This window comes from Choloepus didactylus, chromosome 19 (genome assembly GCF_015220235.1).
Source record: "Choloepus didactylus isolate mChoDid1 chromosome 19, mChoDid1.pri, whole genome shotgun sequence".
In the NCBI taxonomy this organism is placed as follows: domain Eukaryota; kingdom Metazoa; phylum Chordata; class Mammalia; order Pilosa; family Megalonychidae; genus Choloepus; species Choloepus didactylus.
The window spans coordinates 35,152,720-35,167,582 of NC_051325.1; the positions used below are offsets into that span (position 1 = coordinate 35,152,720).

The 14,863-nt window shown below is 51.1% G+C and overlaps 1 protein-coding gene across 3 annotated transcripts; it reads left to right on the plus strand.

Annotated features, from left to right (window-relative positions):
• Nucleotides 1-1,015: 1,015 nt before the first annotated feature.
• LOC119516079 lies at nt 1,016-11,610 on the plus strand. Of its 3 annotated transcripts, none has more exons than XM_037812253.1 (5): nt 1,016-1,128; nt 2,237-2,318; nt 4,083-4,247; nt 7,816-7,947; nt 10,988-11,610. In XM_037812253.1, the coding sequence occupies exons 2-5, from the start codon at nt 2,237-2,239 to the stop codon at nt 11,026-11,028; spliced, it is 420 nt and encodes a 139-aa protein (XP_037668181.1). In that variant the 5' UTR covers nt 1,016-1,128; the 3' UTR covers nt 11,029-11,610. The 3 variants fall into 3 exon arrangements, with proteins under 3 accessions (XP_037668181.1, XP_037668179.1, XP_037668180.1); XM_037812251.1 differs by having other exon boundaries at nt 4,083-4,240; nt 7,724-7,947; nt 10,988-11,239; XM_037812252.1 differs by having other exon boundaries at nt 1,023-1,128; nt 11,002-11,239.
• The last annotated feature ends 3,253 nt before the right edge of the window (nt 11,611-14,863 follow it).

Here is a 14,863-nt window from a genome sequence, read left to right on the forward strand (position 1 = left end):
GGTCACATTTCTTGAACTCTTGCTCTGCTCCATTTAACTATATCACTCCCCTACTTAACCTTCCAGTAGCTTCTCGTGTCTTCAGAATAAAATCTAAGACCCTCGCCTTGGCCAGTGAGCCCCTGCTTGGTGGTTCAGCTTGTCCCCACCTCTCCCCCTTGTCCAGGCTTCCCCTCACCCATTACACTCTGGCCAAAGTAGCCTTCCTTGTGTTCTTTGAACACACCCTGTGTTTTTCCTGCCTCTGAGCCTTTGCACAGACTGCTCCCATAAGGGCAAGAGACTGTGTCTGATTTTGTTCATCTCAATATCCTGAAACATTTAGCCTGATAAATAATAATAAATGCCAGCTATAATAGCCTCAATAAAAATAAATGTGCCTATGCTTTTTTATCAACTTATTCAATCTTTACAATAGCCCTGTGAGATAGGACTATCATTAGCTCCCTTCCACAGGGGGAAAAAAAACCAGACGCTCAGAGAGGTCAGATCATTTGTTGGTGGTCACACAGCTAAGACTTGAATCCCAGAGGGAAACTTTTTTCACTGCCTTTCACTGGGTATAGGAGGCAAGAGAGGGCCGTACACCACTGGCCAGCTCCAGATCCCCGAAGGCTTCCTGGAGGAGGAGGTATTGAGCCTGGGCTTCAAGGTTAGCAAGACTTGGGTCTGCAAAAGCCGGAAAAGAGCATTTCTGGCGGAGGGAGCAGCAGTGAACAAAGGTATGCAGGCAGGAAGATTCTGCTCCTGGGGCGGGCCACCTCGGAGGACTGGGCCAGCCCAGGACACACGGTTAGCGGGGGCACAGCTGACCGGGCTTCGGGGTGCTGTCAGCTGAGGGTTTCCAGAGGCAAGAAGGACCTCCGTGGATGGGGAAATTGAGGCAGGAGTCGCTCTGCAGTCTCTCCCCACAGGCTGTGCGCCTGGGTGCCCCTAGGGACGCGGGCTGGGCGCTCCCACGCCCCGCTGTGGCGGGACGTTCCCACGCGGGGGCGGCCCCGGGAAGGGCCGAGGGGCGGGCCCGGGGGCGGGCGCCAGCGCTCAGGTCCCTGCGCAGCCGATTCTCCGACTCTCCGTTACCCGCTCGGCAGACTTGGATCGCGCTCCCGCTGCCCTCGAGCCCGCGAGGTGAGTGAATGGGTGGGAGGGTCCGACGGCCCGAGCCCGGGTGGGTGAGTGGGTGGCATGGCCTGGAGCCCCGCTTCTGCCCCCCTATCAAACTCCATGTGGTCCCTGCCCCAAGCGGGGGATTGGGGGGGTTGTGCTTTGGGGAGGTCAAAGCTGGGGATCTTCGAGAATTGTCTGTCGTCATATGGGGCACCGACTCCTCCCCTAAATGTAGGTTACCCTTTCCCTGCCCCTCTCCCGATATGCAGGGCTCTCCCACCCACTTGTCACCTACAGGGAGTCCCCCGGGTATGGGGCACCCCTCCCACTTATCACATATGGTATGCCCCCCCCTCTAGTCACTGGGCATCCACCCCTCTCCTCAGATGTGCCCCCCCTTCCAGAAATGGGATGGCCCCCTCCTTTCCCCAGATGCTGCTCCTCTGTCTCCTCTGACCCAGTCGGTCCCTGCTCTCCTCTGAAGCTCATCCTCCCCCATTGGGATGCCAGACCCTGAGACTTCCCTGGGGTGGCGGCTGGCTCAGCCGGGCCCCTGCCCCTACCAGATCCTGGAGAGCAGGCTCTGGGAGCACGTAGGCAGCCAATTAGGGGGAAAGGTGGGGGCCAGGCCATCTGGGCAGAGACCTTAGCAGAGCAGATGGCCCTTCAGGGAAGGGAGTCCGTCTCAGGGCTGCCTCCTCTCTGTCTACCCCGACTCCTTCCACCTAGTTTCCTCTGGGGGCATGCAGCTGAGGGGGGGGTCCCCCAGCCTGGCCAGTCTGAGCTGTCAGAACTCAGGCCCCCAGCCCCAATCTGCCCAGATTCTGCCCCAAGAGTTAGGCCTTCTCCCACTTTTCAGATGTTGAATTGAAGTCCCAGGAGGGGGTCCCAATGTCCCAGCCACCCACCTCCCCCATGAGGATATCAGACAAAATTAGAAAGGTCAGGGGCAGGAAGGTGACCTTGAAATCTTCTGCCCAACCTCCCCACACCCCCATCCCTGGCCCACCTGGGGAAAGAGGCTTGGGTTTCTCCGTCTAGGCCCTGAGAGGTGGGGGCGGAAGGAATTGGGAAATTGGGAGGCAGGACTCACACACACACACACACACACACACATTCATACACACAGATGCTCTCCAGAGCCACCTGGAGCCTGGCGTTGAGGAAAGGAGGACTGGAAGTGCGAGGGACACACAGCGCAGGAGGCACTGGTAAGTCTTGGCCCTTTTGTTCCACTCCTGCCAGCAGGCTGCTCCCCGCCCCCTCAGTGCTGCCCTGTGCCTGCCCCCAAACCACCTCTCACGATCGATTCCACTTCTGGACCTGGGCCAAGTTCCTCCAGGAAATGGAGCCTGCAGGGCGAGCAGACAGTGGCCTCTTCCATTCCAAGCTTCCTCAGGGCCTGACCCCAAAACCACAGGTCCCCAAAGCCCTTGTGTCCTGAGGCAGACGGTGCTGACAGAACCTTGGACTCTGAATCTGCCTTTCTAGAACATAGTGTCAGTACTAGTCAGAAGAAAGAGGCCAAAAGCAGGAGAGACTTCAGCCAGATAGCAGAAGAGCCTTCCTGATCCTCAGGAGAACAAAAACAATGATAACATTTATCATTGCTGTGATGACACATTTTACCTAGACTTCACAACCACCCTGTGAAGTGGGTGCTGTGCTGTTATCTCCATTTCTCAGATGAACAAACTGAGGCCCAGAGAAGAGCCAAGATTCCTTGCCAAGCATTTCCAATGCTGCCCTCAAAGATGCTGATGCCTCCTCTGGTGTCAATAAGCAGGGGAACCTTGTTTTTTCTTGTAATTTTATTGTGATATAGTCACATGCCATACACTCATCCACAGTGTACAATCAGTTGTTCACAGGACCATCATATAGTTGTGCATTCATCACCACAGTCAATTTTTGAACATTTTCATTACTTCAAAAAAAATAATAAAAATAAGAATAAAAATAAAAGTAAAAAAGAACACACTGAACAACCCATCCCCCTATCCCCCCTCCCCCATTATTCATTTACTTTATGTCCCCATTTTTCTACTCATCTGTCCATACACTGGATAAAGGGAATGTAAGCCACAAGATTTTCTACAATCACACGGTTGCACCATGTAAGCTATATAGTTATACATTCGTGTTCAAAAGAATCAAGGCTACTGGGTTGCAGTTTAATAGTTTCAGGTATTTCCTTCTAGCTATTCTAATATACTAAAAACTAAAAACGGATATCTATATAATGCATAAGAATAACCTCCAAAATGATCTCTTGACTCCATTTGAAATCTCTCAGCCACTGAAACTTTATTTTGTTTCATTTCTCTTCCCCCTTTCGGTCCAAGAAGGCTTTCTCAGTCCCACAATGCCGGGTCCAGGCTCATCCCCGGGAGTCATGTCCCACATTGCCAGGGAGATTTACACCCCTGGGAGTCATTCCCATGTAAGGGGGAGGGCAATGAGTTCACCTGCAGAGTTGGCTTAGAGAAGCCACATCTGAGCAACAAAAGAGGTTCTCTGGGGTGACTCTTAGGCACAATGTTAAGTAGGCTTAGCCTCTCCTTTGCAGTAATAAGCTTCATAAGGACACACTCCAAGATTGAGGGCTCAGCCTTCTAAATTGGTGGTAGCAGGGGAACCTTTAATGAAACCTCCCCCTCCCAGTGCCCAGCTTTGTTCTGGGCACTCTGGGCACCTGCAGGGCCCTTGGAGGCTTAGCCCTGGCCCTTCTTGCTTTGTGAATTTTGGTAAATCACTTAGCTGCCCAGTTTCTTCATTGGCAAATGTAGATAACAGTATCACCTGGCTCAGAGGGAGATGGAGTCAACAAATGAACATACCCAAAGGCCTTGGAATGGCGTGGCAGCCAGTGAGCGCTCAGTGAATGCAGCTCTCTTTAATGTTGTGATCAGAATGGTGGGGGGGGGGGGGGTCAGGGGGCAGCCTGGACTCAGCTCCCTCCCTTGTGCCTGCAGCCCGCAGCGAGGGGAAGATGCCCCCCTACACCAGCTACCACGCCCAGCGCTCCTACCCCATGCCAGATGAGCCCTTCTGCACAGAGCTGAGCGCTGAGCAGCGGGCCCTGAAGGAGAAGGAGAAGGGCAGCTGGACCCAGCTGAGCCATGCCGAGAAGGTGGCCTGTAGGTCTGGGGGTGGGGCTGGCTCAGGACAGAGGGCTGGGGATGACTCTGAAAAGAAGGGCCCATCAGGGAGTAATGGGGCAGGGAAGAGGCCCCCCAAAACAGCCAGAAACCCTCAACCCCTTGGATGCACATATGAGGGGGTGAATTCATTCATCTCTTCATGCATTCATTCTTTCATTCACTCACCAAACATTCTGAGGCTCCTATTTGTGCATAGCCAATGCTGGGAGATGCTGGGGACACAGAGGTGAATCACCCAGATGACTTCTTGGGGCACCCCCAGTTCAGTGGGGGAAACCAGCACAGACTCCAATAACTGGGATACAGGATATGCAACCAGGGTGATGTGTGTTCAAGGGTTTTTGAGGACCCGAAGGAAAGAGGGATGGAATCCTGTCAGGCTTCCTAGAGGAGGGCACGTTCCAGCTGGCCTTGAAGGTTTGAGGAGGAGGGTGCTGCCAGGCAGTGGAACCAGTGTGAGATGGGTGTGCAGGCAGGAAAGCGTGGTGGGGCCTGGGTGCCTCTGGAGCAGAGCAAAGCAGGTGAGATGGTCAAGGGAACAGGGGCCTAACCCTGGGAGGCAGGAGGGATGTGTGTCCCCAGGACCTGCTCACAGAAGTGCCCTGGGCTGACCCTTTGACATTTGGAGCATTGTATTTCCATTCCACAAATGGGGAGATCCCAGCCTGACCTCCAGCATGTCAGGGTATCCTCTGGTGGGGAGAGGCTCATGATTCTCACATCCTTTCATTCAACAACTCTTTCCTGAGTGCCAGCTACCATGCCAGGCTCAGGGAGTATGGCTGTAAACAAGCCTGGCTCCGTCCTTGCCCTCATGAGCTTGCATTTCCAACCCTCTCTCCTGGTCTTTTCTTTCCTCTCAGTTCTCTCTCTCTGACATCGTGGCCTCCTCTCTCCATCCACTTCAAAACTGGTTACTGCTCTTGTTCTTTTAATTTCCCTCAAATGCCACACGTACAAAGCAAGGCGGTAATAAGTATACTCCTTAATTTTTACTGTGCACTTTCCATGCAGCAGGCACTGCTGTGGAGGTAAGTCCTCTCATTAGCCTCACTTCACGATTGAGGAAACTGAGGCTCAGAGAAGTGAAGTCACTTGCAGATGGTAGCACAGCCAGAAAGTGGAGGAGGTGGGATTTGAACCTACACAGCCTGGGGCCAGGGTCTCACCCTTAGCTACTACACTGTGTGTATACTGAAGACTTGGTGAGACGCTTGGTGAGTTAGTAGAGCCTCAGACACCAGACATGGCCATGCATCCACCCTTGGCCTCACCTACTCTTGGCTTGGCTTCTCCCTCTCCCCCACCCTCCTTCCACAGTTTCTCCTCTTCTCTCTGATCCTTGGGGCCTCCTCACACCCACGGCTCCCACCCTCTGTGGAAATTCACACTCCTTCGACTGGTTGATACCTTCTCAATTTGAACTGCCCATCAGGGCACCTTGCTAAAACCAAAGAGCCTCTCCCCAAAGAATTCTGCTGCCAGCTTGGATTTTTATTTAGTGTAGTGAGAAAGGGTAACATTTTTAAAACCACATAAAAGAATAAAAGGAAAAGTCAGTCTCCCTCCCACCCAGCCCCTGGGCCGAGGTTCTCGGGTGCTTTTCCAGAGTCTACCATGTGCCTGCCTGGAGAAGCGGCTCCTTGCTTCCCCTCCCCAGTAGTGGCCCCCCTCTTCCTCCCGTCTGCACCCCACTTGTTCACTCGACACCATTGGAGCTAAGAGCTCAGCGGCACTGTCAGGCAGCTCTGCCAGCCCTGGGCTGTCTGGACATCTTACCTGAAAAAAGCCCGACCCTATTTTCTTAAGCCTCCATTTGTTGGCTTCAAGCCCAAGTGGCTTAAGAAGGAGCCCTCCTGGCTGCTGGCTGGATGGGAAGGCAGCAGACAAGAGGCCCAGGGAAGAGACTGGTCAGGAGGGAGGAGGTAGAGCCTGGTAAGGAGGTGGGGCAGTTGTTTTAGGGTAATGATAATACAACCAGCCGCTGTTTATTGAGTACTTATCAGGTGCCAGGAACTGTGACTTGATGTCGCACCAGCCCTAGGAGGTTGGCATTTCTCCCTTTCACGGGTGAGGAGAACCGATACTTCACTGAAGCGACTTGCGTCAGGGCTCAGAGGCCCAGCGGTGGGGGTGCCACTCCAGAACCTGTGGGATTAGGCAGGTGACATAGGGTGGTGAAATAGCCAGGTCACGGGCACCATGAGAGACAATTTTTCTGGGAGGAGCTCGGCTGAGGGAGTGAATCTCTGACAAATGAGGCAGTTCAGGCAGGCTTCCTGGAGGAGATGGCACTGGGGCCAGGCCTTGAAGGACAGGACGAATGGGGAGCCAGGAGCCGGGAATGTGGCCCAGGAGAACAGCCTCAGGGCCACAGCCTCTGGATCCGCACAGCGTCAAGTCCAGCCTCCCAGGCCAGGCCCTGCACCCCCTGCCTCAGCAGCTCGGGTTGTCCTTGCTGTTCTCCACACAGGCACGTCCTGTGCCTCCCACCCCGCCCCCTGTCATTCTCGTGCCTGAATGCCCTCCCACTCACCCTTCACTAGGAACCCCCCCCCCCCCACACACACACCCCAGCTTTACTTGTTTCCATTCCTGCCTTGAATGCACTATACACTTTCCCACCTTTGGGCCTTTGCTTTAGTGGTTTCCTGAGCCTAGAATGCTTCTCGCCCTGAACTCTGATCCTTTTGAGGGATGCATGTGTTCATTCATTCATTCTAGAAATACTGATTTAGAGCCTACTGAGAGGCAAGCATTGTTCTGGGTGCTGGGACTATAACAGCAGAGTACTTATTCCCCTGAAGCTTATAGTTGAGTAGGAAAGATAACCAGAAAATAAGAAAACAGATGAATAAAAGCATTATAGAATGAGGGAAGTGAAGATCAGGAACACAGAATCCTGATAAGAGTTTGAGCCAAATAAAGACACAATCTTGCCACTTCCTTGCCTAAAACCCATCCTCACCAGTTCACTTAGAATGAAATCCAAACTCCTCAGCATGGCTGCCAGGTAGTCTGAGATCTGGCTCCTGCTGACCCCTCATCTGCTCTGCTCCTTTTGCTCACTCCACTCCAGCCACACTGGCCTTCATACCACCCCTTCCCCACCCTTTCCTGCCTCAGGGCCTTTGCACTCACTGTTCCTTCCTTCTCCCTGGAACATTCTTCTCCCTGTTTGTACATGACTCCCTCCTTTTGTTTCTGCAGGCCTCAGCTCCAATGTCGCCTCCTCTCAGAGACCTCCCCTAACCACCCTCTTTGCAGTAGCCCCTGCCTGCAGTTTGCCCAAAGCATTTGCTATCTGTCTCTCCCTCCAGCTGGGGGTCCCACAACGGCAGGAATTTTTGTCTGGCTTATTCACTGCTGTGTTCTGAGCTCCTGGCTATGCTTTGCACATAGTAGGTGCTCACTAAGAATTTGTTTAATGAACTGCATCTGCTGTGGGGAAGGAGAGGCCAAGGCTCCCTGGGACCAAGAGTTGGCCCGGGATCCCCGGAGTGGATGCACCTGAGGCCCCCTCTCTGCGCCCACCTGCCTCCAGTGTACCGGCTGCAGTACCACGAGACCTTTGCAGAGATGAACCGTCCCTCCAACGAGTGGAAGACGGTGATGGGCTGTGTCTTCTTCTTCTTTGGAGTCTCAGCTCTCCTGATTTGGTGGCAGCGGGTCTATGGTGAGTGGGCCACGCTCCATCTGGCAGCAGGCCTGGGCCGTGCCCCTGTGGCCACAGCCAAGCTCTTCAGGGAAGCTTTCTGGTCCCCTAGGGCTAAGGGGTGAAAGGCAGAGCACAGCTGCCTGGGTTGGAGTGCAGGGATGCCACCTTTCTGGACTGCAATTTCCTCATCTGTAAAATGGGAATAAAGTGCCCACATTTCAGGGTTCTTGAAAGGATTTAATGAGAGAAGGCTGTACGGGCCCTTAGGCCAGTGCCTGGCACCCAGACGTGCACGGTCCTGTTTCTGATTGCTGTCGCTCACCATGTGTTTTTCAGTGTATCCTTTCAGCTCCTGTAACAAAAAGTCCCTAAAACACAAGAGCTTAAACAAGATAGAGGTTTATTCTTTTCTCACAAAAAAAGGCCTGAAAAGCAATCCAGACTAGTAAGAGGATTCACCAATGTCAGTTTCCTTCTGTCTCATTGCTCTGTCATCCTAACATGCAGTTTCCATCTTGACACACAAGCTCCTGATATCAAACCTACATTCTAGCCAAAGAGAAGAGGAAATGGAACAGGGAGGACACCCTTTTTAAGGCCCAGAAGTTGAGTCACTTCTCACATTCTGTTGGCTAGAGCATGATCACATGATCATATCTGGCTGCAAGGGAAGCTGGGAAATGTAGTTTTTAGCTGGGTGGTTGTCATGTGTGCTTCTGAGACTTCTTTTAATTAGTATAAAAGAGTGGTTCTCAAAGTGTGGTCCCTGTACCAACTGCATGACCTGGGAACTTGTCAGAAATGCAAGTTCTCATGTCCCCCCCTTCAGATCTACTGAGTCGGATACCCTGGGGGTGAAGCCCAGACATCCATGATTTAAATACCCTTCAGGTGCTTCTGATGCCCACTCAGATTTGAGAACCACTGCTCTGGAAGAAGGGGAGAGGATACTGGGAGAGAGCTGACACTCTCTGCCTCAATTGACTCCACCTCTAGTGACCTCTGCTTGTTTCTTCCGCAAAAGTGTGAGAGGATTTCCTACCTTGCATGAGGGTAAAATGAGAGAAGATTTGGGAAAATTCTAGCCTAGCCCAGTAAAGGTCTTTCCTTCACCCCGGATGGGAAGTGTCAGGGATGAAGGTCAGGAACGCAAGCTGACACAGCCTCAAGGGCAGGTGGGCCAGGGAGTAACATGAGGTGGTGTTGAGACCCTCCCCTAGGCTTTCCCTGACCCACACATCAAGGCACCTAAAATGCCTCCAATAGTGCTTTAGCCTTTGAGTTAACTATGCCCTCTCCAGATTTTTTTTCTTTTGAAATAAATTCAAAGTTATAGGAACAGTTGCAAAAACAATACAAACCCTATACTCAGAACTCCACCATACCCTGACCCCCCTCCCCCGATACCCCAATCCACCAACTTTAACATGCTGTCACATCGCTATTTCTTTCCCTCCCTCCCTCCCTCCCTATCTATCGTCCATCATCTATTGCTCTGTCTTCTGAACATATGAGAGCAAGCTGCACACATCCTTGAGCAAACACTATAATTCACATATACACTTCCCATGAACAAGAACATTCTTTTATGCAATCCCATTAAGCGCAGCTAAGAAGTACAAGAGATTCAATAATGATACAAAGCTTACATTCTATATTTCCTTTTCCTATGTCTCAACTGTGTCCCTTTGAGCCTCCTGTCCTCCATCCTCCGATCCCATCCAAGTTCATCCTTGGCATTCAATTGTCATCTATTTAGATGTCTTTTTTATTTTTTATTTTTCAATTGTGGAAACATATATGCAGCCTAAATCTTCCCATTCCACCCCCTCCCTAGCCTTCCATTAGTGGGATTAATCACATTTAGAATGTTGCAATGCTCTTTCCCACCATCAATTACTAGAAATTTCCCTTCACCTCAAACAGCAACCCTACACTCATTTCTTAACTCCCCATTGCCCCTTCCCCCATTTCTCTTAACCCATATTCTACTTTTCATCTCTATGGTCATATTGTCTGATAATTTCTTTGTGTTTACTGTGGGGCTTAAAATAAGCCTCTTAAATCCATAACAATCTTGTTTTTCTTTGATACCACCTTCACTTCAATAGAACACATAAACTATGTTCCTATACTCCTCCATTCCCCCACCTTTATATAGTTGTCTAAAATTACATATTTTACATTGAGTTCAAAACCACTGGTTTGTCATTAGAGTTTGTGTATTTTATATCATGTAGGAAGTAAATAGTGGGGTTACAATTCAAAAAATTATTGACTTCTATTTGTATTCCATTGTGGTTGGAGAATGTGCTTTGAATATATTCAAATTTTTTTTTTTTAATTTATTGAGGCTTGTTTTATGTCCCAGCTTATGGTCCCTTCTGGAGAAAGATCCGTGATCACTAGAGAAAAATGAGTGTCCTGGTGATTTGGGATGTAAGGTTCTATATATGTCTGTTAAAATTCTCTTTATCTCTTTTTCCTTTCTCTGTTTCTCTGTCGGTAGGGCTCCCTTTAGTATTCTCCAGATTTTTAAAGTGAACACTTCCTCCCTACCCTTCATCTCCTCATAAAGCAGAAGAAACTATCTCATCCTGGACCCTTCAGCGAGTGGGTAGCTCTTATTATCTGTCCAACATTGTGCTAATTGCTTTATAAATGCTCTAATTGAATCCCCATAACTGTAGTGGATAGAACCTGTTTTTTGACAGATAAGGAAACCAAAGCTCAGAGAAGTGAAGTGACTCATTCAGGGTCACACAACAGGGGAGTGGTGGAGCTGGGATTTGGACCCAGGCAGACTTCAAATCAGTACTCTATTAGCACTGGGCACAGAGGTGATGAGGAAACTGAGGCTCAGAGAGGTCCCACGGTGAGTCTAAGGCAGGGCTGGGATCGGAACGCAGAGCCCCATGGAGCCGTTCTTTAGGAAGGAGGCTGGTGGGGGGAGGGGCAAGGGGAAGGGGTCTCCTCAGTGTCGGGCACCCCAGCCCTGTGGCTGTCAGAGGGAGGGGATAGGCCCAGCAGAGTCCTGAGCCACCCCGTTCTCACCCAGTCCCCTCCCTGCAGTGTTCCCCAAGAAGCCCATCACCCTGACGGACGAGTGGAAGGCCAAGCAGCTGCAGCGCATCCTGGACATGAAGGGCAACCCCGTGCAAGGCCTGGCCTCTCGGTGGGACTATGACAAGAAGGAGTGGAAGAAGTGATGCTGCACCCCAAGCGGCCCCACCTTGGCCCCCGGGCCTCTGGTAGCCCCTCCCCTCCCCTTTACCCCAATAAAGCTGGGCCTGTTCTCTTCTGCTTTTAATTGCCACCTCAGACTTTACCTGGCACCTCAAATTTGCCAGTGTGGTAGGTGAGGGGCAAGATAAGCCACTTTCCAGGGGCTTGGAGCCCATCTAGTTAGGGAGGGCTGAGTAGTGGTCCTGGCGGAGTGGGGCTAGGGTGAGCCTGAAAGGATAGGTGGGATTAAGAAAGGCGGGAAAGGGAGGGGAAGGCCTTCCAGCTGGAGGGATGGTTTGAGCAAAGGCAGACATGCCTTCATCCAGTCATTTAGCAGATATTTACTGAGGACCTGCTGTGTGTCAGGAATTCATCTAGACCCTGGGGATGCAGCAATGAACCCAACCGACAGAGTCCCTGGCCTCACAGAGGAGACATTTCAATGGGGAAGGAAAAATGAAAATAAAAAAATAAGTACAATATAAAATATGTCATATGGCGGTAAGTGCTATGAAGAAGCAGAACACAGTGGGGTAAAGGGACAGAATTAAAGGGGAAATGGAGGGGAGCGTGGATGAAGTCCTATTAGAGACGGTGGCATTTGAGTAAAGGTCGGGATGAAATGAGGCACCAGCCCTGTGTTGAAGACAGGCCAGCAACGGCGAAGGGCCTGAGGGGGGATTCCAGTCGTGTGTTTGTGGAACTTGGAGGAGGCCGTTGTGTCTGTGGCAGAAAGACTTGGAGAGAAGCAGGAGACGAGGCTGGAGAGGTGTGTGTTGAAGGGGTGGGCTCAGGGTGGGGAGCAGACTGTGTAGGGCCTCTTGGGGTTTTGTTCTAAGTGTTGTGGGAAACTGTCGGTTTGGGTCCTCTGAGGAGCAGCTGCCAAGAAGGAATTCTTGGGGGTAGTGCCTGGGAAGGAGAGGGAAGGAAGGAGCCCCCGACTTCAGTGTCAGCCTGCGTCCAGTGAAGAGGCAGAAAGCACACAGTTATTTAAACGGGGACATTTAATATAAGGCGTTACTAAGCTGTGAAGAGAGTAACTATAAAGATGTGAAAAGAACTTCAAAGGGCACGGTACGGAGAGTAGCCATGGAAGGATAAACTTGGAAGGAGGTGCCCTCGCCAGGCTGGGGTTCAGACCCCACTGGAGAAGGTATGGTTGCAGCAGAGACGTTTGCTGGGATGTCTCTGGGACAGAGGAGGTCCAGAGACAAAGGTCAAAGCAGGAAAACAATTCCTGGAGGCCCAAGCCAGCCGAGGCCGGCAGGTGGGTGGAACTGGGGCAGCCTCGGTTGGCCTGGGCAGGTTGAGGCCTAAAGCGCGTAGTGTCTGCAAAAGGAGGCTGCAGGCAGGTGGTTCCTGGGCCTGGGGGCTGCAAGGTTGCTGAGGGGCTATGAGCTCTGGGCTTGTGGCTGAGGCACATCACCAGCAGATGTCCTCACACACTACACTACTGACTAACCATACAGCAGGAGCAAACACACACATACACACACACACACACACACACACACATACACACACACACACCCCAGAACCAGAAAGAGACAACCCCTCCCCCTTCCTCCTCAGTGTCCTCTCCTGGCAACGCTGAGCATCACGCTTCCCGTCAGGAGAACATGCTTACAGCCCAGTTTGTCCTTGCAGAGCAGGTACCAAAGTGTGAATCTGGGGCTGAGAGGCAATCAGTCGATAACTGGCACAGATTCTTGGAGAAAGTCTTGGCCAGGCCAATGGAGAGCCCCAGAGCAAAGCATGCCCATTAGAGGAGTCCCCATTAGGCAGAAAAGACACATCTCTTGTACCCCCACTGTGCTCAGTCCTTGAACGGGAGCAACCCAGGGGGGTGCTGCAGCAGATTCCAAAGTGCGGCCGCTGGAGGTGGTCTTACGCCTGCCCTCCTCACAGCAGGCTCTCTTGCAGAAGATCTGAGCAGCATACCTCCGTGTCTTCCTCAGATGCAACGGAGGGATTTGGCAGAGCATTTGGGACAATAATATTCACTCAATCAACAAATACTTGCTGTGCACCCACCATGTACCGGGCTCTGGGGAACAGAGTGAATGAGACAGATGTTCTGGTTCTCATGAATCTGAAAGTCTGGAAGGTGGAGACACCTTAATTAGATGGTTACCCTAATAATTAGAGTACAAATGGGTGCTTGGAAGGGGAGCTGCATGGAGCTTGGACAGTGCATAAAGGGGGGCTGACCCTGTCTAGGGAAGTCGGGGATGCCCTCCCTGGGGAAGTGCCCTCTCACCTGAGATATGAAGGCTATATAAACCGGGAGAAGGGGGTGGTGGAGCAGCATCCTAGGCAGTGAGAAAAGCATGTGCCAAGGCCCTGTGGCAGCGAGGCCCATGGTACGACAGAGGAAATGAAGGAGGCCACTGGGCTGGCACAGAAAGGAAGAGATGGGCCAGGGTAGGTGTGGGAGAAGGGGACCCACACAGGTTCCTGGAGGCTCTGCTGCCTCTACTGAAGAGACAAGTTTTGGGGAAAGCAGGGAAGGAAGGAACAGGGAGAGTATATCAGGGCCAGAGTATGGGAAACCTTGAATGTCCATTTGATTTTCAATCTGAGGGAGGCTGCCTTGGCCATGGCTTCTGTTTGACGTGAGGGATCCATTTATTTATCAGTCACTGCCTTGCGGGGGGAGATGCTGGAGACCAGGAGACGGAGCATATAGGAGCCCTGGCCCCCATCCCCATCCCCCAGCCTGTTGGGGGTGGGAGGGGGTGCAGGCATGGACGCAGCCAATCAGAAGCTGTTTTCGTTTCCTTGTTTATAAAGCAAATACCATGCAATGGGTTGGCTTAAATAATAGTAATTTATTGGCTCATGGTTTTGAGGGTAGGAAGTCCAAATCAAGGCATCATCAAGGCGATACTGTCTTTCCGAATACTGATGTACTGGGTCCTTGGCCCTGGGCTCCTTTACGTCACGTGGCAATGCACATGGCACCCTCTTTTGGCCTCTCCCTGCTCTTCCGTATTCCATTGGATTTTTGCTTCTGGCTGCTCCCTAATTTATGGCTTTCTCTCTGTCTGGATTTCTTAAAAAGGACTCCAATGATAGAATTAAGACCTCTCCTTAATGAGTTGGGCCACACCTGAACTGAAGTAAACTCATCAAAAGTTCATACTTACAATGGTTTCACAGCCACAGGAACGGATTAAGTTTAAGAACATATTTTTTCTGGGGTACATAGCTCCAAACCACCACAGAAGCTAATGGGTAAGAATTACAGAAATGTTTATTAGTATGTTCCAACTCCGGTGTTTGTATACTGACTCTGAGAGTAGCCATTTGTACATAACTGAAAATGTTGAAATATGTAGGCAGTAAAATTTGTTTAGATTACAGATTACTAAGAAATCATATTGTTGTGAGTAATACAGAAAATTGTCAAAAGTGACCCAAGGGAAAACTGGATATTGTACTAGTAAACGTTTTTTCCTACCATAATGCTGTGTAACAAATGATCCCAAACCTCAGTGACTTACAGTTTGAGCATTTATTTTTATCTTTCATGGGTCAGAGGGTTAGCTGCAGCTCTCTGGGATGGGCCAGATTTAGCTTGAGGCTATGAGTTGGTTCAGGTTTATTCCATGTGCCTCTTTGTTCTGGGACAGGTAGGCACTTAGGACATGTTCTTCTGATGGCAGAAATCAGGCACTCCGAGGGGGAGAAGGAATGAGTGGAAACA